Genomic DNA, 26,058 nt, shown 5'->3' with positions numbered 1-26,058 from the left:
ATGGAGGAGAATGACTGGTTGTAGCTGGTCTAGTGTTCCCATCTAACTATTTTGGTTTGGGAAGGAAGTATGCTGTTCTTGAAGAATGACTCCCGATAGTGTTCTTGTCCTTTGCTGTTACTGAGAGTGCACTGTTTCAACTATTTGAAGTTTAGCTTGCAGCTTAAAAAGTATGCAAGTATTCTCATATTTGTCCACAATTTTTGTCCAGAGGATTTGGAAAATACTACAATGCCATTTCAGGCACAGTTGAAATAATGGACTCAAATTGCACTTGATTAGTCATGGTAATACAGAGTGAATATACCCAAATGCATACATATGATTATATTGTCTGTAAAATAAAATTATTTATGCATTCCTGTACTCTTGAATGGATTAAAAATCACAAGTGCATTATGATTGTATTAACCCAGAGGATTACATTTAAGCAAAACTAACTCTGAGAGCTGCACTGAAGCTTTTAAATGATCCTGTACTCTCAAGTAAGTGATAGAATTGTTACAATAACTCTGAGTTGTAGTGCTTACAGAAAGCAGTTACGTGACTTGGAAAATTCATGTCCTACCCAATCCTGTGCATCTTCTGTGTAAATGACTTCTATGTCTGCAGTTAGTTTTAATTGAAGTAGTTTAGAAAGTTATACTCACTTATCCTATCCTTGATGCAGAAAGGGATTAAAAGAAAGCTTTTGATTTCTCACATTTTCTCCTTTTTGAAAAGATTTCCTACATTCATCAAGTGCTGCATCTCCAATATTGAGTACTCAGAAAAAAGCAACTGCTGGTAGAAGGCTGTTCTAGTGAATGAAGGGAAACAGAGCATCCTGTGTGCTCACTGAAGAAGAAAGTAATTTACTTTTTGCTATTCAGTGAGGGTGGCATTGTGTGTGGTAGGTCCATCTCTGTCTGGTTCTGTCTATGAGTGAATTGATGTTTATTTTTGTTCCTTCCTCCTGTGATGGTACTGATCTGCCTTCAGTGATGTTCATTTTTTTACTATGCCATGGCCAAGGAGTACCTTGTATTTCTTGCCAGTTGATGCCACAGTAAGTCAGTTATTTATGCCAGTTAAGAATATATAATGAAATTACTCAGTTAAGTTCATTGCTGTCTTTTTGTTATGCTGATGAACTAGTCTGAGAGTATGCTGGTTAAATCATGTATAAGGACAGCATCTTTAGTATAAGTTGGGTGGTATTTTTGCTTAGAGCGCTATTAGGGCATCAGCATTGTAACACTGACACTATATTATTTTATTGTGCCTGTTGGCATTCAGCAGTGTAATGAGTAAGGATTCACTTTCTAATGGAGTGCGTGTTTGAGGGTGTGTGTGTGTATATTTACCCACAAGTGTTAAGTAAAGCAGTATACTACATTGTCCCTTTTTGAATCAAACACACGTTTGTTGCGAGAACTACCAACACAGACAATATAACAGTAATTTCTTTGAAAGAAAAGTATGTGAGAAATATACGTGAAACTTTTTTTTTTTTAATATAATGCATTTACATGTTGATTGTCTCACTTATACTGCAACATTAAGGAATTGAGGGGATGGGGGAAAATACTCTTGTTTGTCGATGATGTCTGTTAAAAAAACACAGTCAGTCTGGTCAAGTCACCTACAGCCCTCTTACAAATTTCTACCTGATAATTAGATGTTAAGAGTGCATACTGTCTGTGAGTGACTTCTGTGAACTTGAAAATAACACAGTATTATTTTAAGAGCCTGGTGTGTCTAAGGTTCTAAGTTTTCTTGTAAGTTACTGATCAGTCTTCTGGTGACTTTTTAGGTTGTTGAAAAGCACAGCACCTCACAGATAGATTTTTCTAAAGAGTAAGAGTATTTTTGTTGTGACTACTCAGCAGGACATGGTTGTACAGAGAATACCTCTTATTTAGGAATGTAATCTGGAAAACTGGAGAACACAAAGAAACACTGGCACAGTGGGTAAAGAGAGTCTGAACTGACAGTATGCAGCGGTGTAAATTTAAAAATCTTGTAAGACATCAAGAAAGAAACAAGTCACTTGCACATGAAGTATATATATCAGCTTGATAAAAGACTTCAGTTGTTTAGTTGGAAGTGTACTAGTCTGTCCTAGATGTTTGGGGAGCCCAGAACATAGACAGAATTTTCTTGCAGGTTTTTTTGGTGCTTATACCAGCCAGCCAGGTTATTTCATGCATTCACCCCTCACACCCCATGCCATGTAGTATTTTGATTGCCATACAAATTTTTCCAGCCTGACAATCATGTGTTTTGAAATACTCAATTCATAACACAGAAAATTATCATTATGTAATTGTTATAGAGTTCTTATTAAAAATTATCAGTAAACCAATAGCTCCCTCTGTCCTCCCAACTGCTTTATTTTCCCACCTGGGGATAAGAACTGATTAATGAACTGAAATGAGAGTTTTTGTCCTGTATTTTTGTAGCGATGATTGCAGAGGTGGGAGTGCAGAAGAGGCTGTTTGGATTGAGTTTGAAGAGGTTGGGGTTTATGTTTTACTTTTCTGGTCTAAGGGTATTGTCTTCTAGATTTGAGAAGATGAATAATAATAAGTGAATAATAATTTGTAATGCTGTAAAGATTTAAGGTATGATAGGAACACTTAACAGTAATTAACGTCCTTAGAAATAAATACAGTGAAACATCCAAAAGAGTACTGATTTCAAATTACAGGTAACTGAGATGCTTGATATATGAGTTTATGTTAAAGGGGGGAAGTTTTTCAGTTTATCCTTGTTCTCAACACAGTGCATGATATACATCTAAACAAAAAACTAAACTTACTTGTGAATGTAAAACCCAAACTGTTATAAGTAAATTGTAAAACCCAAAGTGTTACAAGTATGTAGTTTCTGTGAGATTAAAAAAAAAAAAAGAAAAAAGATACTGCTTATGCTTTTGATACATGTTTTATTGCTAGTTTAAAAGTTTTGCTTTAGAAAATTCAGTATAATTACTTTAAAAAAAAAGATTGCAGATAATTCTCCTTGATAAAGCTGTATAAAAATATTCAAAAGATTCTGTGGTTCTAAGTTTCCATTAGACAACTGCAATATTGATACGGTTTTAGGAATTTTTGATATCACATAGCCAGTGAAATAGTTATTCTTGGAATTCCCTTCAAAAAGGAAGATAAAAGGTTTTGAATAAGGATATTTGTCTTTCCTGGCTTGTAAGTCAGAGGCATTCTTAGTTTTTTAATTTCTGCTGATGTTTTATAAATTCAGAGCTTCACTTGAAAGCAAACACTCATGCTGTAGCTAGTTATGCCTTGTAATGTTTATTAGCGACTTATCTTTTTGTCAGTGTTTCTGAGCTTGCTCCTGTTAAAAATCGGTAAGAAAAAATGCAGTTTACTTTACAAAGAACACATTTAAAGCCTAGGGTAGTCTGCACTTCTTTTTGTCTTTCAGTATGATGAACTACAATCACTTTAACTGTAGGCTGAGGGGAAAATGTCACTTCAGGGAATACACAATGTTCTCCTTCCTTTTTTCAGAGTATTTTTGTCCTTTCATGCAAACTTGATTGTAGAGTAAGCATCTTTATCTGACATTAGATATGTTCTAAGTAATGAGTAATTTCTGCTAGCTTTCAAATGGCATCTGTATTCTGCCTTTTATATAAGATCTCAGCTGTTCAAGGTACACTCTTGCTGAACTCTTGAGCTGTTAACGTGCACTTGAGTAGGCTGAATGTTCTTTGGGTAAGCTGAAGATTGATACATCCCAGGCCTTGACAGCTGCAGTGTTTTTCTGTGCCAGCTTCAGACAGTGTAAGTAAGCAGTCTTTTTTCCACAAAAATTGTTTGGCTCTCAGGGCCATGCAGGGAAAAGCTTTACCAAGTCCATGAATTCTGCCAAGAGCTTAAAAAGGCTGTTTACACTTCTTTTCATCTTAAACCTTAATAATTTCTAACTCATACTCATTCCATTATACAAAATGCTTAATTAATCATATTACTGAGATTTAAATGAAATAGCCATTAAAATGTTTGGCATGTTAAAGAGAAGAAATTCACATATAGTAACGCAGCATTCTTTGACTAATTTCTTTGTAATACTTTGTTGCAATAATGAAAAATTTTGTTAATTTCTGTGTAAGCTTTCCTTTTGTGAAATAAAGGTCTCATATTTTTAACTTTGGATGAACTCATGGTTTTTTTGTTTGATTGGGTTTTTCTTTACTGGTAACATTTGAAGATGCATTTGCGTCCTTATTCTTTTGGCAGAGATACACTTAGGCAGGACATTGCTTAGTTTTGTGTGCATTTAGAGAAGTTAAAGTACATATTGGGTGCATAGTGAAAGGCATATGATGATTTAATTTAGCATATCTGTTGATATATTTGCAGCATTTCTTTATAGTTCTGTGTATGCTCATACATAGTTTGCAGTAGTAACTTTAAATATCAGTTTGTCATCATCAAAAATAAACATGTATTGAAATATCATTGTTTCGCAGTTTTGGAAATTCTTGTGACCTTTTGCTTACTTCCGTAGGATTTGTGAAGGCTTTGGTTTATGTTTTGTGGTTGTGGTTGTTGTTATTTGTTTATCATTTAATGGACACCTTTTAGCCTGTTCTATGTAGCTGTTTCTTTGAAGTTTGTTGAGTGGTCATTCAATATTGATTATTGCAAAGAAAATTTTTTATTTTACAGTTAGGATGAGTTTTTTAATGTCGTTTCATTTACTGTTGTTTTAGCACAGATGGAACTGTGCTAAAAGTTACCGAACTTAGTTATGTAAGGAGTGGCAATTTCACTGTCATGAGTACAAATTTGTGGCTGATTTTACTCTTCTTTGGACAACTTAAAGTAGCCTGTTTGTGGAATAGTTACAGGTTAAATTGAACTAAACTGCTTGTTAAAAGAGATAGTTTGTACCTGAGTGTTTGTGTTCTCATTAAGAATGTTTGTTGAAATTTCGTACAAAGGGAGATTTTGGAAAATTTAGGTGGAAATTCAGTTGTCAGAGGCTCAGTACATGCTCTATATTGATCAAAAACTATGGGAGGAATGTGAAGACTTCCAACTTGTTGTATATATATACATATAGTACATATTTGTTCATTGGGAACAATTCAATACCTATTGCTGTGGTTTTCCATTTTTTTTTGCTTTTATTTTGTAACAGAGGAAAGCTGTGCTCAGAAGTATTCATCTGACAGTTGAGTGCTATTCCATGTTCTTGTATTGTTGAATCTTAAACTGTTTCCCAGCTGGGACCAGGAATATGTATGAATCTGCGTGGTAGGACAAAAGGCAGACACGCCTGCTTGTAGGGAGTCTCATGGTGTTTGATAGTGCTTTTTAGATTCATACGGAAGCCCAAGGGCCTCAGCTCTTCTAATATGTAAAAAAACAAGCAGAAAACCCAACAGCTACCTCTGTGGTTTTGTATTCGGGACAGTAAAGGGGAATGTTAAGGAAGCACGCTCATAAGCAGATCCAAGACTTTAAATAGATAAACAAAATTACCTAAACATAGCTCATGAAGTCATCAATCAGCATAATAAACTTTTGACTGTTTGCTTGACTAAGGATTTCTGAGTGTTTTCAGGTAGAATACTATTAGCACTTTGTTCTATTGGGTCTTCTCTCTGCTGTAATGATTTTGTGGCCTGTGGACTGATTTCTTATTGATTTATGGTAGTTCAGTATAAAAGACAAAGTGAATTCTGTATGAAATGTAAATGCTCAAACGCTATTATCATGTAATTCCTGCTCTCCATATTTCTGATCAGTTGAGCAATTTGAATTAAAATTATTCTAAAATTGGAGTAGATGCAATGGTCTATTCCTGTTATTATGATTCATAGATTTCCTTATACTATGCAGCAAGGCTGGTGAAGGGTCTAGAACACAAGTCCTCTGAGGAGCGCTGAGGGAGCTGGGGTTGTTTAGCTCGGAGAAAAGGAGACTGAGGGATGACCTTATCACTCTCTCTGACTGCCTGAAAGGAGGCTGTAGCCAGGTGGGAGTCGGTTTCTTCTCACAGACCAGTGACAGGACAAAATTACACAGGCGTAAGTTGTGCCAGGAGAGGTGTAGGTTGAACATTAGGAAGAATTTCTTCACAGAAAGAGTGGTGGGGCATTGGAATGGGCTGCCCAAGGAGGTGGTGAAGTCCCTGTCCCTGAAGGTGTTTAAGGAAAGACTGGGTGTGGCATTTAGTGCCATGGACCACCTGACACAGTGGTGTTTGGTCATAGGTTGGACTTGATCTCAGAGGTTGTTTCCAGCCTAATTGGTTCTGTGAAAGTAGTGTCATTTAGGCTGGAAGGACTACTGATTTAATGTCCTTTGAAATAATTAAAACAAAATTGCATTTTAGTTGCTGTTGTTTAGGGAGGTTTAGTCTGGTTTGTGGCATGTTTTTTGTGTGTTTGTTTTGTTTGGTTGCTTTCCCCCGCAGCTTACCAACATAAACACAAGATTTTTTTGATGTTAAAATAACTCTGAATCCGGCTTCTGTGTAGATCCTAATGCTTTTTGGAAGCCTGCAGCAGTTGTCCAAATCTGAAAAACATTTTTATTTTTAATTCTGTTTCTGCCTGAGTAGAAGCAGTAGGTCATGCAGGTTCACAGTCTACACACATTGTAACTCTTCAGGTGACCTGGCAAGGCATTTTTGGGAGATGGTGTCTTTTATTCAGAGGATGTGAAACAAGTGCACTCTTTTCATAGTTCTTTCCCACTGATACATAGAAATTCAGTATACTAAATGTGTAAGGCGATAGGGTGAAATTAGGGGTTGTACTTTTTTATTTTACTTAGTAATCCAGTTAATATGGTGCTTAGTGTTTCTCTTTTGACTTAATTCTGAGCTGAAAGTTAACCTATTTTTAGCACTTGTACTGAGCAAAAACTTGGATACTGATACAAAGTCATTTGAGTTACTAATTATCTGGTGTTCAGTTCAGGTTTTGTGTTACCTTTTTTTGAAAATAAATGTAGTGCACCATAATCCAGTTAGTTACTGTTTACATGCAGCAAGGTCACTTGCAGTTTTAAAAAGAAAGCTTACACTAGTAACCTAATTTGATTAGAGAAGGATTGTGATATTTTCAGGTGTTTTAGAAACATCTTGTTTCTCTCTTCTTTTTGAATAAAGTTTTTTGGTAATTGTTTGATTTTGTTTGGAAATTCAAGAAACATAGTTAGCATTTTAAAAGTTGTGCACAACCTGTGAAAGACAGTTTAAATTTTTCTGCTTTTAAGAAAAAATAACTCTTTCTGGTGTAGTGCATTTTGCATAAGCTGATAATGGTCTTGAATTACAAGATCTTTTGGGCACTTTGGTTTTTAACATTTAGGTTTGACATTAGAAAGAATTTCCTGTCAGGCACTGGAACAGGCTATTCAGGGAAATGCGGGGTGTTGCCATCCCTGTCAGTATTTAAGAGCTGTGTAGATGTGGCATGCAGGGATTAGTGGTGGACGTAGCAATATTACGTTACTGGTTGGATGCCTTGACCATAAATGTCTTTTCCAGTCTAAATGATTTTCTATTTCCAAAACACTAGTAGACGTAGCTGCACTCTAATTATTTTTGCCTGTTGAATAGGCCTAGCTGCCAGTATGGTGTGGGTTTAGCTTATTAGTTCCTAATTTTATATTAGACTGTTTCAGTAGGTCTCATCCTAGTCTGGACTGTGGTTTATATACACATATTGTCTTACTGGTCTTCCATCTTTTGCTGGATTTTATTTTTCTCCCCTAACATTTTTATATCATCAACACATGGGTTTAGATTGTAAAATAACTAATATTGGTCCTTCCAGTAATAAAATCGTATCGTGAAATAACAAGACACCAGTGAAAAATAACTGCTAATGTGTAGTAGAAAATACAAATGTGGGGAAGCTTTTAGCTGACATTTAGTTTTCACAAACTTTCTGAAGTCTATTTGTAAACAACAGTATTTCCTTGCTTGCTTGAGTTTTCTTTCAGAAACTTCTGTATACTGCAGGTTAGATCCCTGTGTGTTAGAAGACTGTTTTACTGCATATTTTGAAATAAAGAGCTGCATGTGGTAAAACTTAATGGTGAAGCAGGTATTCTAGGCTTAATATTTAATAGAAATTGTGTCAGTAACAGTAATAGATATAGCAAAAAGCAGCCTTGTTTGAATAATGTAAGTTCTGCTGCCACATGTTACATGTTTAATGCCACATGTTTAATGTTGATTGTAGGTGTGTATTTTACTTCAGTATTCTGTATGGTTAAAATTTTGTTTATTCTAGAGAACCATTGGCTGTGTTTTCATGGTACAGTGAGTAACTTGCAGGGAGTTCTCACTAGATTAGGGCTTTCTTGGCAATTGTCTTTTGAGTATGCTCAGTATAACCTTTTTTTGTGTCTGTAAAAGGCAATTCCCATGACAGTCTCTACTCACACACACTCTCCTGGCCCTGATAGGCCAAGGGAACAAAACATCCTCACTTCGGGTAAATAATCTCCATATTGCATTCCACTTCAGCACAGCAAGAGAGATGAGAATTATGTTTTCCTTCTTTGCTTGTCTCACAGTTCCTCTTTGTTCAGAGGGCATGTGAATACCACACAGCTTATTTTAAAGAGAGCTGTTATTGGGGGTTCACATATGGTCTCCAGTGATGATATCAAGTAGCTGCTGGCTTTGTACTGGGACACTTAACTGCATAGAGTGATAACATGGCTGTTTAGACAGTATACTATTCTTGTTTTCAGGTTTGATTTGGGAAATAATTTTAATATATGATGAAGACTGATGCACAAATTCATAGCATTCTTCATTTAAGTTGAAATGCAAAATCATAATGGTTTGTTTCCTAATAAAATTTGGTCATGTTTTCATGAGGATATTGGTGGTAGAATTCATCTTCCTTCATAAAACATAAAAAAAATTGAGAGAACTGCTTAAAACATATAAATACAGTATTTAATATGCGTATGCATACATTGCATGTATATAAGCACAATTATATTGAAAAATTTAAAAAACTTTCTTGTCCTAACCACATTTTATAGATAGCTGAACAATGTGGAAAATTGTAGTTCTTTTACCTGAAGCTTAAGAAGGCAGAAGCAAGTGTTCAGGCTTATTAACATTCTTTATTTATGTTGCATATAAAAATAATCAGGATGTTAGGATGAATTGAAGCACAGAGATGTTAGAAAGCATATATTTAAATAATGGTCAACAAATGGATTATTTTGAGTTCTTGAATTGTGTTCCTACACGTCTCTCTTCTTTATTATTTTTCATGTCTATGAATATTTTTATGCTTGATAGATGTCCCTTGCTTTAAATTATTTTATGCTTTATTTAGAACAGAAATTGGTAATTTTGTGTATTATCCTTATTGTTACAATGAATATGGCACTCTTGTATACCACCTTGATGCACAAAAACAGGATAATAAGCTGAAATTTTTTTGCACTGCTTAGGGGCTGGTGATTGCTATGTGAAACCCTGCCAACATACTTCTGTTAACGTGCTTTCTAGTAGTTTTATGTCCTCTTCTCTTTAGAATTACACTAATGCTTTAGAACCTTTTGAACTCAAGGCTCTACATGTATATCACAGCTTTTCCATGCTTCTCTGAATTATGGAATTAAGAAAGAAGAAATTGCTTCCACAGCATCTTTTTAGGTGTTATCATTACTCCTGAGAATCCTGGAATAGGTGTGGATAAAACCCATTCAGTATATAGGAGTTTTATTAATCACAACTTTGAACTTTGGGGTTGCTTTTCTTTGATTTGACAGATGGAGCAATAGTGTGTATTTTTCTCTTTAATTTATGTAGCTTCATCTCTTTTGCCTGAGAATGGTCTAATTGCCTCTTTGGAAATAGTTTCTAGCCCAACTTTACCTGTGAAACTTCTGCACAACCAAATTACAGCCCCATAAATTCTGTCCTGACTTCTCCTGTTACTACTCTGCATAATGATTTCCTCAGTAGCTTCAGTTTCATGACCATACTTCTTCACACTCTCATCCTTTTAGAAAAGTTTTTGTCTTACTCCCTACCTTACAGGAATAAGTAATATGTTTTTTTATGCTAGTATCAGTTTATCTTAGTTCCAGTACATTGATAGCCTTTAGAGGGAATCTGCTGTCTACCATTATCTCCCAAACTTGCCCTAAACCAGGACACACTGCTGCTGTCCAGAAAATTACAGTACAATAGGTTTTCTGGCTTTGTTAATCGGGGAAAAATACATGGATCCAAAGAGTTTAAAAGATGGGATGAAATAACTGTTATAAACAAGATGATTTGTGAAGAATGTCGCTCGGGAGGATCTGTGCTTCTTGCAGCCCATTTTTCTATATTATACAGAGTTTCAGATGAGCTGGAAATAGAAAATTTACACTAAAATCTAATAAAAAACATTTAAATCTTCCAGATTTTTTTCCTGTTTCGTCTATATTAAGAACAACAGAAACCCAGTCATATTCAAATTCAGAACTTTTTCTATCTTACTCAGTCTTATTGTGAGATTCTGAGATAGAAACAAACAGAATGGGATGGATTTAAACTTTTTTTTGTTTCTTCTTGTGACATAGATAACACTAGTGTTTGCATAGCTTCATTTTTCAGTGTGCTCTTTCCACCAAAAATTCCATGAACAAGAAACTTCCATTCCCCACCAAATCTTTGAGACTGCCTGAGGTCATATAAGCCGGATAAGTAATGGAACCAGACAGAATCTAAGAAAGCACAGGCATGTGTACCCTCCTAGATCATATATATTTATATAAAGAATCAAACGTTGTCCAGTATATTTCAGTCATTAAATTGATGAAGGAGACAGCTAGGCTTTCTTCACGAGATTACAGTGGCAAGAATAGAAAGAGGCAGGACAAAATGTTCACTTAGAACCTTACAATTTACACCACAGATGTGTGTAATGTGTGATGAAGAAGAGAAGATACATGTTAGGAGGAACTGAGTGGGCAATACTAGCTTTACAGTAAGGTAATTTGTATTTATAGCATTAGAAAATATCTTACAGTATCTTCTGCCAAACAAACCAGGAAAATATAAAAGATAAAATTTGAGGGGCATCGGGGGAAATTACTAGTACCTTGCTGTTATTTGTCTGTTATTTTCAAATGCTTTCATGGCCCCAAAATAGAAGTTCTCCTGCCCTAAAATTGTAAAAATGTAGCCTGTACTTTTTTGAGGCTATGGTGCTGATTCCTGTAATACACCAATGATATTATACTTTTCAGCAGTTTTTGCAGTTCTTGCTGGATAACTGTAACTACATTCCCAATTTAATATTCAGATATAAACAAAAATTATCTTTACTGTGCAAATGAGAAATGCCTTTGGGATATGTAAAAGCCTCCAGGTATTTTAAACAAGCCATTGTAAAACGACTACTCATGTTAGTATACTTTCCAGCTACTTTAAATACTATTGATCTCAGTAGTATGTAAAGAGTATGCTATTTCTAGTTCGCTGCTTTTTGAAAGATTGTTCTTTATGATTTTAAAAAAAAGTAGCTAGAAAATAGCTCTTATTAAATAAATGTATGTGTAAACTGAAATGGAGTTGGGTTCAGACAAGAGTATGAATGGTTTTGAAATATTCTTGCAAACTTCAGAGCTCTGCTTTAAGACTCTTCCTTCTATAGTACATGCAAGCTTGATGAGTCAACAGACTAATTTTTCTCTAGGGCTTCTAGCTGACTCTTTTCCTTTCTTCTGGAAGGGGGATGTAGCAGGATCCATTAACGATCGAACTGTGGCAATGATACAAGACTTGGTAGATGTACATGGGGATTGTATTATGTGAGATGGTGTACTTTCCTTTGGCAAGCCTGCCTTACGCAGAGGTTTTTTCACGTCTAGGTTTCAAGTGTGTTGTGTATTGCAGGTCTTAACAAAGGCAAAGAATGGCTTTATCATTTCAGGCTACTCTTAAGAAACAGTGGCAACCTGAATGTAAGTGCCAGTGATTGAGAGTTTTGTTCCTGTTCTTCCTGAGGAGTTACATCTGTCTAAAGGTGAACAGATGGACAAAAATATGGCTGAAAAGCAAGAGATCAAAAATAACCCAAGAATTTTTGGAAAGGTAATTGCAGGAGCTTGCACTGTGGTTTGCAGTATCCTGTGAATAGCATATTGTGGAAAAAACATAAACAGGTTGACATAGATTCTTCACTGATCTGCTGATATGCAAATTTACTGAAAGTGGCGAGTACTTTTTATGTAAAAAGGATAAGTGAATGTGCTGTATGAATGAGCACTCTAGATGCCTAGGTTATTTGAAAAAATTAAAAATGTGTATATCACATCTTTTTGAAGGTATGGTAAACATTGTGTAGAAGCTTTCTTAAAACGCCTTTTTACAAATTAACAGGAAACACAATGGCAGGAGGACAATGATGTAAACAAGATGTAAGCCATTACCATTTTGTCATTCTGAATTTAAAATACAATGGACTGTCCAGTTACTATCACCAATATAGTGGACAGAATCATAGAGCATAAGAGTACAACCTTTCTGGCTAAGGTCAAATAATTGTGATTTTCTACAGTTAATGAAAGTTTAATATCCTGTTTCATTAAAAATTCTCAGAACGTTGAACATAAGTCAACATTCCATGGAGAAGAAGGTATTATGCAGTTTGCATGTGTGCATATCTGCATATCGGAGCACAAAATATTGACATGATAATTGCAGTCAAGCCTGATTGAACAGTGGCCTCTGGGAATTCAGCTGGTGTTGTACCAACTGGATGGCTGCTCAGGACACAGTTTGAAATGCAAGGTGCAAGTTAGCACTTTATTCAGCACAGGCAGGCATCATTTAAAAATCCTTGGGGGAAACCCTGGTGATGTGCAGATGTTAAAGCAGTCTGTTCTGAAGTGCTGATATTTTGAACGCTGTAAAAGACTTGTATATTTTAGATGAAAAATGTTTGCAAAATTATTGGACAAAAATGTCACTATTTTTCGTACTATTTTAGTGCAAAAATACATTTAGTATCTTATGTATGTTGCTTAAAATAAGACATCATCATATGCTTAAAATGAGAGTCTTATTCCTTAATATATCATCTAATAAATTAAATCAATCAAGTTAGAGATGCAAGAAAATTTATGTTGCTGTAATGATGCCTTTTCATTTTGGTACATGTCATGTAATATAGAACTGGCTCTGTTGATAATTTACTAAGGAAACAATTTCATTTAATATTTGTAATTGGATCTTAAATTATTTTTGTAAAGAAATAAAAATAGGTAGGTATAATTTTTTATAGAAAGTAACTGCTGTTAGAAAAGCAGTTAGAAAAGTGTAAAATGTGTGGTATTAATTTAAATTCTTTAGTGCTCCATGCATGTCTGAATCTTTCGAAAGTACTAATTATAAGTATTAAAAGAAAAAAAGTAATTATGTCTATCAGTTGTAGTTCATGAAGTATAAGGATCTTCTAAACTCTTAGATGAAATGAAACTCATGATTAAGTGAAAACGATTTAGCTTTTTTTTTTTTTTAATCAGTTCTTAGTAAATGGAAATACAGTGAGTTTTCTACTTGGAAGATTAAGGCATAGGCTCTGTTTCTACTGACCAATGACTGTGCAATCACAGGGATGTGACTGTACACAGTAATTACAATATTGGTGTCATATTTACCATAACATTGACAGTCTGTGTTGTATCACTTCACTTTGCACATGGGTGATTAATTATCTATTTAATACAAACAGAGAATGTGTGTATTTATGGAAGTCTGTAAAATACTTGGAAGTTGGAGGGCAGGGAGATAAGGTTATCAAATTAAAGCTGCATCACATCAACTGATATTTTATAGCCTTTCTAGTTCTGCAGCCCATTAGAATCAGTGAAATGTCTTTCAAAAGTCAAAGTATTTCTAGAAGCAGTTTATTATAGTTAGAGATACTGTTAAAATGCAGCCTTTACCGTTTTACCACACTGTCCAAAGTTTGCAGTGTAATCTTAACTTTCTGTTAAAATGCCAAATTTGTAGATGTGATTTTGATTCTGTGATGTTTTGGGGTTTTTTGGGGGGTTTTGTTTGTTTGTTTTCGTGGTTTTTTTTTTTTTTTGTTGTTGTTGGATTTATTGTTTGTGGGGTTTGTTGGTTGGTTTTGTTTTATTGATTTGTTTTGGTTTTTTTAATTCAGTGATTTGTAAAACTGATAGGATGTATTCCTTGAAACATGTAAACAGCAAATTCAATCAACTAAATTTACTTTCATTTAATTGATGTAAATGTGACATAATTATATACAACTCCAAGTTACTTTTTCTTGACAAATGGTTAAGTGCTTGTTTGATTAAGACCTGTGGTACAGGACAAGATACCTCTTTGCTTGTACTGCTTTTGCTGAAGATTTTATAAAAGATGTTGTTTAGAAACTTGAACAGACTTATGGTTTTTTAAATATTAAGGTTTTTTGCTGTTTTCATATCTCATTCATGGATAAATATATCCTCAATGTCCAATGTTTCATTTTTGGCAAGCCATTAAAATGGTGCCAAACATCGAGAAGGTTGTCGTGTTCTATAATTGAGTAGAGTGTAATACAGGAAGAAAATCATAACAGAGAAATGTGTCAAGTTTAAGAATATTTTCTCAGTTTCTTTATTTTTGTGGGAAGCTGAATCTTGATAATCTTTGTAGCTAAATGCATCTCTGTTAAACATTTAAAATAGGTAGTACTCATGGGAAAACTGATTGGAGCTTAGAACTTGTACAAATTGACAGCCTCTCTTCACTCCATTTTTCATCCTAAAGAAGTCTGCAAATATTCTTAGCTCACATCATTATTGCTCATCAGTGATTCTAATTAGCTAAACAGGAGTTTGTCTCAGTCATTGATCATCATCAGCTTCTTGACAGTGCCTGAATTTCCCCCCCCCCCATGTTCCAATGGACTTTTAAAAATACATTTTAAATACAAAATAGCCCAATGAATGAAGTTGTTCAAAGACTTTTTTTCTGAATATTTGTTACCCTTCTGAATATTTGTTTACCCTTCTTTAAAAAAGAAGAGGTGATGAATGCAATTCCTATCATGTCCCATTTTATGGTGTGACAGCAGATCCAAATATGATATACAAGTTCCAGTCTGAAATACTACCTTGAGTGTCTGTGCAGAGATATCATGTAAGAAGCATGGGAAAATGTCCTATGCCATCAGGAGAAACTGCTGATAAAGTTGCATTTGAGGTTGCAGTTTATACTTTAGGCTTCTGACAACTTCCATTGTGTACTTAACTTCTAATAATTTAAACATTTTTTTTCTTTATCTATGAGTGGTTACATGTTAAACTATTTTTGGGGACCTTAGCAAGCATGTGGTATCTAGAGAGCTTGAAAGAAAACATCGTAAGGGCAAAATATATTAAATTTATTTAAACTTTTCCCACTCATGATGATGATAGATCTGTGTTTAAAAACTGTGTTCTTTGACATCTTTGTTTGACCAAGCATTGGATAGGAGGAAAATGCTGCATTTAACTAGAAATGTGCTGTGAGCTGTTGGCTAGGATGTAGCTCTGTTACAGGCATACTTTTTGCTTTAACAGTGATCTGTTTCTTTCTTTTGCTCTCCAGTCCCAGACTTTATTCCGTGAACCCATGTTTTGAAACCATCTCGTAAAGTCAGAGGGCTCAATAGATTCTTAACTACCAATAATAAATCAGAATTAGCTGTGCATACTGCTTTTCACAGCTGTTTGTTCTTTTACCTGGCTCTTGGTTCACTTATTCACTTCCTCTGTTTTCTCCTTAAAATAAATTTTAAAAAATTAACCACTCACAACTGTAAAGTTCCTTAGGGAAACTATCTAATTTACCAGATTTTCAGATAATTTAATGCATTAGAGAACAAGTTTAATGATAATTTTCAAGTGATGATTGCGTAGTTCAGTTAGGAGGCTCTCTGATTATACTGTTTTTGTGTCTTGATTGAGTCTCGCTTTGTGAAAGTCTGACTTCGAGAGAGGAGATGGTAGTTAGAGTTGGGATGATGATGGCTTATTAGACTTAGAGAGTTGGGATGATGATGGCTAAGTAGACTTAGAGTCAGGATACTTCTGAGAGCTGGATACAATGCTATTCAGTACTTCATGTACTGAAGTGAACCACACTTGTGTGTGGTTAGTGGTATGTTCTTTCTGTGTCTGCACTGACTCTTCCAAGTACTTTGAGTAAAGACTTACTTTCCTTTTTGCCTTCTAAAGCTCTTAGGATTTTGGATCAGCTAGTGTGTGTCTAATCTTAAGTTGTCTAGATGTAATTAAAACATGAGGAAACTTTGAATATTAAATTTCTTACAGTTTAGATCAATATAGGTCTGTCACTTCCTCAGGTAGATTATGGTGTGGCATGCTTATGGGAGAGTGATAACCTTTCTCCCCAAATATTTGGGGTTTGATTACTGCAACTGTTGCCTTTGAGAAAGGGTAATTGTTAATAGCCATTTAGGATCCCACAGCAAAGTAATTTAGTATGAAGAAGCATTATTATTTTTATATTGGAACAGTTTTTGTTTCATTTAAGTTGTACCTATTTATATACTTACCAGAAAGTCTTTTACCATTTTTTAAAACGTGGCTGAGAGTGTGACTTCTGTAAGCTGGATATGTATTACAGGCAGGGTAAATTGGTTTCATAATCTGTCATGCTTTGAAACTTTTTTGTTGTTTTGGCCCTGGTGCTCCCTTTTTTTTTTTTTTTTTTTTAAAGGCCATCACAGCCTAACTTTTGGAATGCATTACATCATTTCATATTTGCATGAATTTCTGTAATCACAGTCTACTTGAGTTACATTCTTGTAGCTTTTCAAAGATAAACTGTGACAGCTATAGGTGGTCTGTAGCTGCACAAACAATTCAGCCTTGGCAGACACAACTAGAGCAGCTGGCTTGTTAGCTTGTTGAAGTAAACAAGTCCTCAAGTATGAAAGTGACTAGCTGAATTCAGGCTCAAACAAGGGACCCCAACCAATTCCTTTGAACCCAGGATGCACCCACATCATTGGCCAGTGAGCTGCGCGGAGTTGAAACCTTTGTTGGTGGACTCTGTGTGAGCGGGAAATTTGAAGCCCCTATAAAAGGAGCTGCCCTTCAGTAAACAGTGGCAGTTGCTGCATGAATATGGAATTTCATGTCCCTTGTCTGTCTCCAAAACTGCAACAATAAACTATGAAAAACTGTCCGTACTTCTTATGACTTCCTAGCAACGTATCATGCAATGGCTTGCTTGCAGGTGATGAGGTGCTTTAAGGTCAGTATCTGATGTTCATTTTTTTGTTAAGTTTCTGTCTCTCACTTAAAATGTTGAATACATTTCAGATATGAAATGTCTTTTGGAATGCTTGTTGAATATTCATCATCTGATTTCACAGCACTGAGTTATTTTCTTTATGAAGTAGATTTTTTTTTGATGCAATACAACTGACTAAGACTGCTTCCCATATATTTTTATTTTTCATAAGCTAAATGTCGCTTAAATGAATACCTTTTCAGACAGGTTTTTCTTAGTTTTCTTCAAGTCCTATGGCATATGCTTGCTGTATTTTTGAAGTAGGAGAGACCTATTAAGAGTTACGATGCCTTGAGACCTGAGTTTCCAAAACCCTCACTTCAAATTCCATATAATTTTTCTTTAGTTCTTTGTTTACTCAAGATTGGATTAGATATTTTAGCAGTCATAAAACTCTATTAAAAACGACCACGTTATTGGGTACTCTATTATGTCAGTGTAGTTTAGTTTTTAAAATCTCTCGTGGCATTAGACTACACAGTAATACCTAATAGTGGAGAAAAATAATCCTTCATGTGTGTACTATCCTTATTGGCCACTGTTACAGAATGCTTTGGCAGATTAAACCCTTTGTGTACAGCTGCATATTTTCATCCACTTTAGATAGATTTGCAGACTCATGTGTACTAGTGTTTCATTCCCTTCCAGCTCTGAAATATTCCTTATGTGGTAGAGGAAGAGTTGCTCAAGTAGGATTTTCTAACTTCCATAGGTGGCTGATACCAGCCCTGATAAAAGTTTTGACTGTATTGTGAGAACAGAGATAATCTGAAGGAATTTATGCTTCTGTCGCCTGTGGTGCTGGGATTGCCTGAAATTTTTGGACATTCTTAGGGAATATATATTTCTCAGCCCTTTAGTCAACACATGTAAGAATTCTTGTGCTAAGGAATATGAATATCCTTACTGTGACATTTGTTTTCTTTCTGCCTAAAATGGAAGCCAGCAAGGGTATCAATATTCAAACTCAGTTAAGAAATAAGATAGCAATGAGATGAGATACTTTGTTAAACAAAGCAAAGTGTTGCAGAGGTGATAAATAGATGTGCACTTATTAACCATGTAGTGTGGCTCTGCTCACCCCTCTTACTCAAGCTTCTGAGTCTTTTTTTTTCTGCTGGTATAAGTTACACATTCTGTCCCCCTGGAATATAGTAAAATAATTATCCAAAATTACATAATAATTTTTAATAATTATCCATAATTATGTTCAAAAGTGTTGTTTCAGACATAAAAATGCCATGTAACTGAGATAAGGACTTCACAAACTGAAGTAGCTTGCTCATTCTACATTGCAAAGAAGGGGCAAAAGCATTTTGCTCACTCTATGTTCAAATACACTTTCTGCATTTGGGAAAGAACAAGAGACAGATAATTTCAGCTGCTTTAAAAATATTAAGACCTCTTATTTCTGTTTCTTTTTGAACAAAGCTGTGTTAGATGTTTACAGATGTAATTTGCTGTCACTTGCCATATGCTCCCTGATTGATTCTGTCGGGCCTGTCAGCTTCAGATAATTTAATTTTCTGTGCTTTAAAATGACATTCATTATCAGGACATGAAAAATTCAAATGATTAACTGCAAATTATGACTAATAAAGTGTCTATTTTTTTGTTTGTTTCCAGAGAAAAACAGAAAGCTGAAGTCAAGGACAGAAGCATTTTAAAGGTTTTGCAAGCCAAAGACAGCAAAATAGAAGCTTTAGAACAGGTTTGTATTATCTTTAAATAGAGCGGTTAAGAAAACTTGTCATTGACAACATATTTATGTTTGTCAAAATGAGAAAATAGTTTACTATTGTGTCCTAAGAGAAAAATTGTAAGTGATTCAGAGATTACAAATTTCTGATTAAGTGTTATTTACACTCTTCTGTGTTGCTCAAACAGTTGATCTGCTACCTGAAAAGTTCATATCATTTTAGATTAAACTTTTTCTGAAAAATCTTGTCAGTTCATTGCCTCATCTTACCCTATGGTCTAACCTAAACTTGGATCTAAGTCTAGAAAAGTGTTCTGGTTTGTAATGTGCCCATGCAATGCACATCTTAGTAAGATTTGCCATCCTGATAAGTACAAAATAATTAACCTTCTGCCTGACAAGCAACACCACTGAACTGGTGGTGTTTCTTCTTTTATTTATTTTTTTAATTAATTAATATTTAAACAAATATACAGAAAACATACATATGTTATATATTATATGAAGTATAACAGGTATGTTATATTTTGTTATATAATTGTTTATTATAGAGACTATATAATGTATATATAGTAGATTATCTGTATCCCATGTATAATCTATGTTATATACTTTATATACTATAGAATTATAGCCAATATTTAATATATTAGATGTAATATAATGTATTACATTGCATATAATATGTAGATTTATGAAAGATGTAATTATCTATAAAATAAAACAGTAAATTAAATTAAAATACTGTTTATTATTGAATAAACTTTCATTTGTTTTACAGCAGTGGCTGAAGTTTCAGTGTAGTGTCTCATGGCTGTAGGTGTGATGTGTAATGTGTTTGGTGCGTACACACACATAATGTTTAGAAACCAGCAATGTATGATTTCTTGTCCTATCCTTACCTGAAAGGCAAAGAAGACCTGTGAAGGCCTTTATAGGAATACGTATGCAGTACTGTGCTTTTAAGAAGGCTGCCTGCTGTAGCAGTGTCTGAACCTGGATGATGTGCATTCTCCCTGAGGTTGCTCTGTGTGCTTTCAGATCAGTTTCAGAAGCTGAAGCTCTAAATGATCAGAAATCTGAAATTGATGGTATAATGAATACATCATCCGTGTGGAAATGGAGAGAGACTGGTAAATGCAACTAAAACCATGGAAATCTGGCAGCCAGGAAAGAAGAGTTCTCGTCAACAGGATGGTAAAACTCTGGATATCCATACAAACTTGGGCATGAGAGGCTGGAGAGTAGCCCCACAGAAAATACAGCGATCCTTGTTCACGGAAAGTTGAACATGAGTCAGCAGTGCCCTGGCAGCCAGGAGGGCCAGCCCTGTATTGGGGTGCACCAGGCACAGCATCGCCAGCCAGGCAATGGAGGGGATTGTCCTGCTCTGCTCTGAGCTGGGGCAGCCTCACCTCCAGTGCTGGGGGCAGTTTTTGGGTACCACAGTAATGATGGTGGTGAAGGGCCTTGAGGGGAAGCCCCCTTGAGGGGAAGACAGGAGTGACGGAGGTTGCTTGGCTTGTTCAGCTTCCTGAGGAGGAGACTGAGGGGAGATCTCGCTGTGGTTTAAGACTTCTTTATAAGGGGAAGAGGTGGGGCAGCACTGATCTCTTCCCTCTGGTGACCAGGGACAGGTCCCGAGGGGTTGATTTGGAGATCTCAGGGTAAGTTTGGGTTGGATATTAGGAAAAGTTTCTTCACCCTGAGGGTGGTTGGGCACTGGAACAGGCTCCACTGGGAAGTGGCCATTGCACTAAGCTTGCCGGAGTTCAACAAGCACTTGGACAATGCTCTCAGGCACATGGTGTGATTCTGGAGGTTTTCATGTACAGGGCCAGGAGTGGGACTTCATGGTTCTTGCGGGTTGCTTGCAAATCAGGATATTCTGTGATTCAGTGATTATAGCAGATGAGGAGAACAGAAGTTGTTTTGATGATCACAACTCTAATGCAGCCCTTACAATTAGCTTCCCTTAGAGTATCATTGCCTTGGGGGGCAGGTTGTGAAGGGCACCAGATGGTGCCAGTGCTGTGTATGAAAGCAGTGTACAGAGGTGATGTCATGCTGACCTTCTTGCCTTATCCGTTGACTGGTATTCACTGGTATAATACTGGATTGAATCAAGAGAGGGATTGCTTCCTGAGTGTGAGGTTTTAGTGATTTGGTATCAAAGAATGGAGCTGGCTTAAAAAGTGATGTAGTGTTCTTATTTATTTTGTTTTACTGAATGTGCTCCTTCTTCACTCATCTAAGAAAGAAAATATACTATTTATGTTATTAACATGCAAATAGGTTGTTTGTGAAAATGTGCATTTTGACAGTCATGGTAATGAATGTTCTTTTCTGTAAAGTACAAACAGGAAGACTTGAAGACTGTGTATTTCAGTCTACTAATTTTTTACATCTAGGAAGTTAAGATTAGCCAGTCATGTCTTCTGTTGTTTTTCTCTTTGCCTTCATGCTTCACACAGAGATACCAGTTGCAACAAGATAGTTTGTAGTAGGGTTTATTGTCTAGGAATTTCTGAGTGGCCACCAAAAAGCTGATTGTATAAATCAATGGTGAGTAAGGAAAAAAAGGAAAATCAATGGGCAATCTCATTATTTGACATAGATGTAAGCTTCTGTTGCTTCTAGAAATAACAACAAAACCGTATAAGGAGAACATGTGATTGTATTTCTTGTCTTGTATTAGTCCTGCTTAGACTTTATCCTGACATGCCTAAAAGGACATAAAAATTTCTGTAAATATGAGAGCATATTCTCCACAGCCTAGAAGAGATAGATCCATATAGTTAGCTCATACTGAAAGCTAAATAAGCTTAATTCATAAAGAGATATTTCAAAAATTAGAGAGGTTTGTGTTTTAATGGATATTACTGAAAATCAAGTAAAATAATAAATTCGGAAACTATGATTCAGAAGTAATATGGTCTTTAATCACATTTGTATAACCCAACAATGAAGAAAAGTGCTCAGATACTCATGAAAATGGGACTTCGGGATAAAAGTCTAAATCATTTTTTTTCAAAGCTTCTGCTGTCCATATCTTTGGACTACAGTATATGCATTGAACTTCTCTTTGCTTAGTACAACTTAATGTTTTCACTGCTCCTAAATTACGGTGTTGTAATCTATGGTTTTATATACATGAATATGACCTTTTTATTTTCATGAGTTTATTCCAAAGCTTCATATTGTGTTAAACATTTAAAATATGATTTAGTGTGGAGCATTTCAAGATGTACCATTCAAAGATTCAAATAAATTTGTGAAAGCACTTAAGATTATTCTTGTCTATTATTGCACATAAATGCAGCACAGAATGTATTGTATTTGAGTTTTCCATTGTACTTTTCCCTTCTTGCCTTCTTTTTTTTTTTTTTTTTTTTTTTTTAATTGGTGTATTGGTAACTTTGGGTCCTGATAGTCACAACTGGGCCTCATCTGGCATAAAGATATATTTATTGTAAATGCTGTGTGGTAAAAAACTTATTCCTTTGAGGTTAGTGTCTTGATTGCTATACTGATTTTTTTATTGTTATTTTTGTTCTATGCAGTGTTTCAAAACTCTCTTCATAGCAGTTATATATCCCTGACATATATGCATCACTTCTCTGTTTCAATGAAAAGAATTTCTAACTGCTATATTTAAGTGACTAGGATGCTTTCTTAGAATTTTACTTCTTCTGAAGGCTGATATATACTTTGCTGCAGAAATATTTTCATTGTCTTTTTTATTTGGAAACATTTTTAACATGTTTAATTTATAATAATTGTATGTATCTTAAGTAGATCACTGATGCTGGTTTTTTCCATAAAAAGTGAGGTGAGGTTTTTTTGGGGAATATGTGAAATTTTTAAATTCAAGCAATTAGTTTAGCAGATAATGTTGAGCAGGGAACAGTCTTCTGCCATGCACACAATAGATAAATTAAAATATCTTAACCTGTTTTCTTTAGAAGATGGCATTAAAGACGTGTAAAAATAGCAGTAAACCTTTTCTTATAACATTGTTAATTAATTAGCTTTCAATTTTGATCTGGAGGAACTAAAGCTAATCTTTTTGTCCTAGACCTTGTAACGTTTCAAAACCTTATCAACTGATTATACTCTAGAGGGGTTAAAGTAGTACTGGCTTGCCTCATTATCTGCTCTTGAAAATCTTCAGCTTGCTGTGCAAATCTATATTAAAGCCCCTTTAATGGGTCCAATTGAAAGAAGCATAATTCTACCTTCAAGCATTAATTAATATTGAAAAATTTTTCTTAACTTTTGTACCTTCATCTGATTATATTTTTCTTTGTAATAAAATACTTCCATGAATTAGAACAAATGTATACAGACATTATTACCATCTAAATACTTGATTTTCAGTAGCATGTAAGCTTGATTATTCTTGGGTAATGAGGGACATGAGGATAATTTTGGTAATAAGGAGTTCAGATGAATGTGTCAGCAGTGTTGAGATTATGTGAATTTTGTAAACTCTTTGCAAAAAAAAGTTTGTCCAGTGAATAAGATTTTTATATACTGCAGAGAAAGCATGTTGAACGGGACACTAACAAAATTTTTTTTCTTTAAAAAACAAGTGAATCAGGTTTTGCACTGGAAAAGGAATAAGCCTTCGGTGGTGAAACCTGTTTTATGTAGCATCTTTGAACTGCATCAGTGAATTATCATTCAAAGTTAGTTCAAAGTCTTTTTGCCTTTCTGTTTGACATCTTCTTGTTAGTTTTTCTCATAAAATTAAGGGAGGGAAACCTTGTTAAGGAGCTGATATCAGTGAGAAACATGGGAAGAAAAATATACAAACAGTTGAAAATAGCTGATTTTGGTTTATTGATAGAATGCTACCTGTTTTAGGTAGTATGATATGGCTGATAGCTGTGGGCTTTTTTGACTGATGAAATTAATAACTTCTGAATTACAGTGTACCTTTACAGCTCATTAATATTTTTGTATGCATTCCCAGTAGGAAGGCTTTTTCTACCAGTTGAAAATGTGTTTCTGTGAGGTAGCTTCCTCCATTTTGAGGAAACAGTTTTTAAACTTAACTTTTTCCTACTTAATTCTGCAGAAAAGAGGCTGTATTGGGTGTATGCAGTTATGCTGTAAATCTATGCCTTATCTCTTCAATAATTCATATGAGTAGCCATTTCTGAAGTTGACTAAAGCTTCTGTGTCTTTATTACTCAGCCTTCATATTTTCAGTGGTGTTTCTACAGAGATGGTACCTGCACTTGGATTAGGCAGAAAAATGAAAAGTAACTAAAGAAATGTGATGTCTTTTGTCCTCTGCCCAGTACACTAGTTTGAAATGCATGATTTCTTGAATGTTGAGCAAAGCTCAGTAGTCAAACCTGGAAAGAAGAGGGAGGTTATGTTCATGATCTCATTCATCCTCTTGTCAGCTGGGGTCTAGTTGGGAAATTTCTTTTTCAGCCCAGAATAGTTATCGTGTAGCCAGTGAGAGTCAAAGCTTATATCTGAGCTAAAAATGGTTTTTATAGCCAATGGAATCTGCTTTTACTGTATAAGATATTAACTTCTTTACTGTTTTTAGTATAATAGTTGGTCATTGTAGTGACTTTTTTTTTTTAATTTTTAGTTCTAAAGTCAGTATGGTTTTAAGATGGTTGCATTTTATTCTCTGTTTAAGGACATTTGGTAAGGAAGTGTCCATGTGTGGTGGCTTCTTACTTGCATACAGGCAGATTTCCTGAAAGTCAAGAAAATGGTTATACTTCAAGGATCAAGTAGAAGAAAGAAGCAGGCAGTGCCCTGTAAGATTAGATTCTGGCCTTATGAATCTGCTGACAACACTTTGGAAGGAGCTTGTCAGAAGAGGTGATCACAGCAACAGCTGTTCTTTATTTACTACACCTGATCTGGCAGCATGGATGTATAGGAGTGTAATGAAGTACTGCTATGTCAGGCAAAGATGCTGGTAGGGATTGATTCCTGCAGATCTCAGATCATCATGTGCTCTTCCACAAAGCTAACTCACTTTGAGGACCTTGTATAAGCCTTGCTGGAGAGGAAAGCATAGAAAAAAAATCCAAGCCTGGTTCCATGAAGATTGTGCACTTCAATGAAGAGAAGAGAAAAGCTCACTTAGCAGGATATTGGTTTTGATTTGAAATTAGTAGAGAGAATAGAGGATATAAAGATAATCTGGATTTTCTGTTTTCTGACCTAGAAGGCTGTGCTGCTGCTGTTTCAAAGTAGAGCTGCTAAGGAGAGAGGAAAGAGCAGAGACTACTTTTTTTAGGCAGTGTTGCTGTACAGCACTGTGTTATGCATTGTATAGAAAATCTCATTTGTCCTGGTGCAGAGAATCACTAGCTGTGGCAAGACTGTTGGATTATGTTGTCAGTATTTACAGTTTTCTGGAGAGCTCAGCAGAGTAAAATTGACAGTCCATTTCGAAGTGTAGCAGACACATTTCTGCAATATATGCTATACTGCTTGGTATAGATGCTGAATTTATTATGGAGCTACAGGTTTTCTATTTTAACAAAATGCTGTCTGATTTACAAATTAGAGGAGGTGTGTTTTTGCAAAAAACTGCCTCTAAATGTTTCCCCTTCTCAGGGCAGGGAGCTTCTGTATTCATGTTTCTATTGTGGAAAACCATATGTGCCAGAAACAGTGTTTGACTCCCTTGTTGGTGCAAAAATGCAGCTGCTGGCAGTGCTTGCTTGCATTATACCCGTGCAAAAGAAGGAACTGAGCGAAAGGGATACAAAGGGTCATAAGATATTGAGGAAAATATTAGTAAAGCTTTGTTTTAGTGAATGAGAGAAGGAGCGTACTGAATTGGAGTTCTGAGGACCAGCATGAGTGAAAAGGAGGTGGTGCACATCAAAAAAATAGTTTTCTCCATGCTGTGACCTACTCAGTAGGTTGCTGGTAAGAGATGGTTCCATTGCTGCTAGTGAAAGTGTGTCCTAGAGTTTCATACAGCCACAGTTTATTCCCACCACATGTTCAGGTACTGAGAAATCCTCTCGGGTGTTTCAAATAAGATA

At 35.3% G+C, this 26,058-nt stretch overlaps 1 protein-coding gene across 1 annotated transcript in view; it reads left to right on the top strand.

Moving 5' to 3' along the window:
* The first annotated feature begins 2,446 nt into the window (after positions 1 to 2,446).
* Positions 2,447 to 26,058, top strand: part of CNTLN (centlein) — a 168,932-nt gene continuing 145,320 nt past the window's right edge. Inside the window, 2 exon segments of the mRNA XM_041485556.1 lie at positions 2,447 to 2,499; positions 18,949 to 19,033. Coding sequence (XP_041341490.1) covers positions 2,447 to 2,499; positions 18,949 to 19,033 — 138 coding nt within the window.

The sequence above is a fragment of the Pyrgilauda ruficollis genome, unplaced genomic scaffold (assembly GCF_017590135.1).
Source record: "Pyrgilauda ruficollis isolate IOZ18807 unplaced genomic scaffold, ASM1759013v1 scaffold71, whole genome shotgun sequence".
Lineage (NCBI taxonomy): Eukaryota > Metazoa > Chordata > Aves > Passeriformes > Passeridae > Pyrgilauda > Pyrgilauda ruficollis.
The sequence above is the reverse complement of the archived record's forward strand: the minus strand, read 5'-3'. Positions and strand labels throughout refer to the sequence as shown.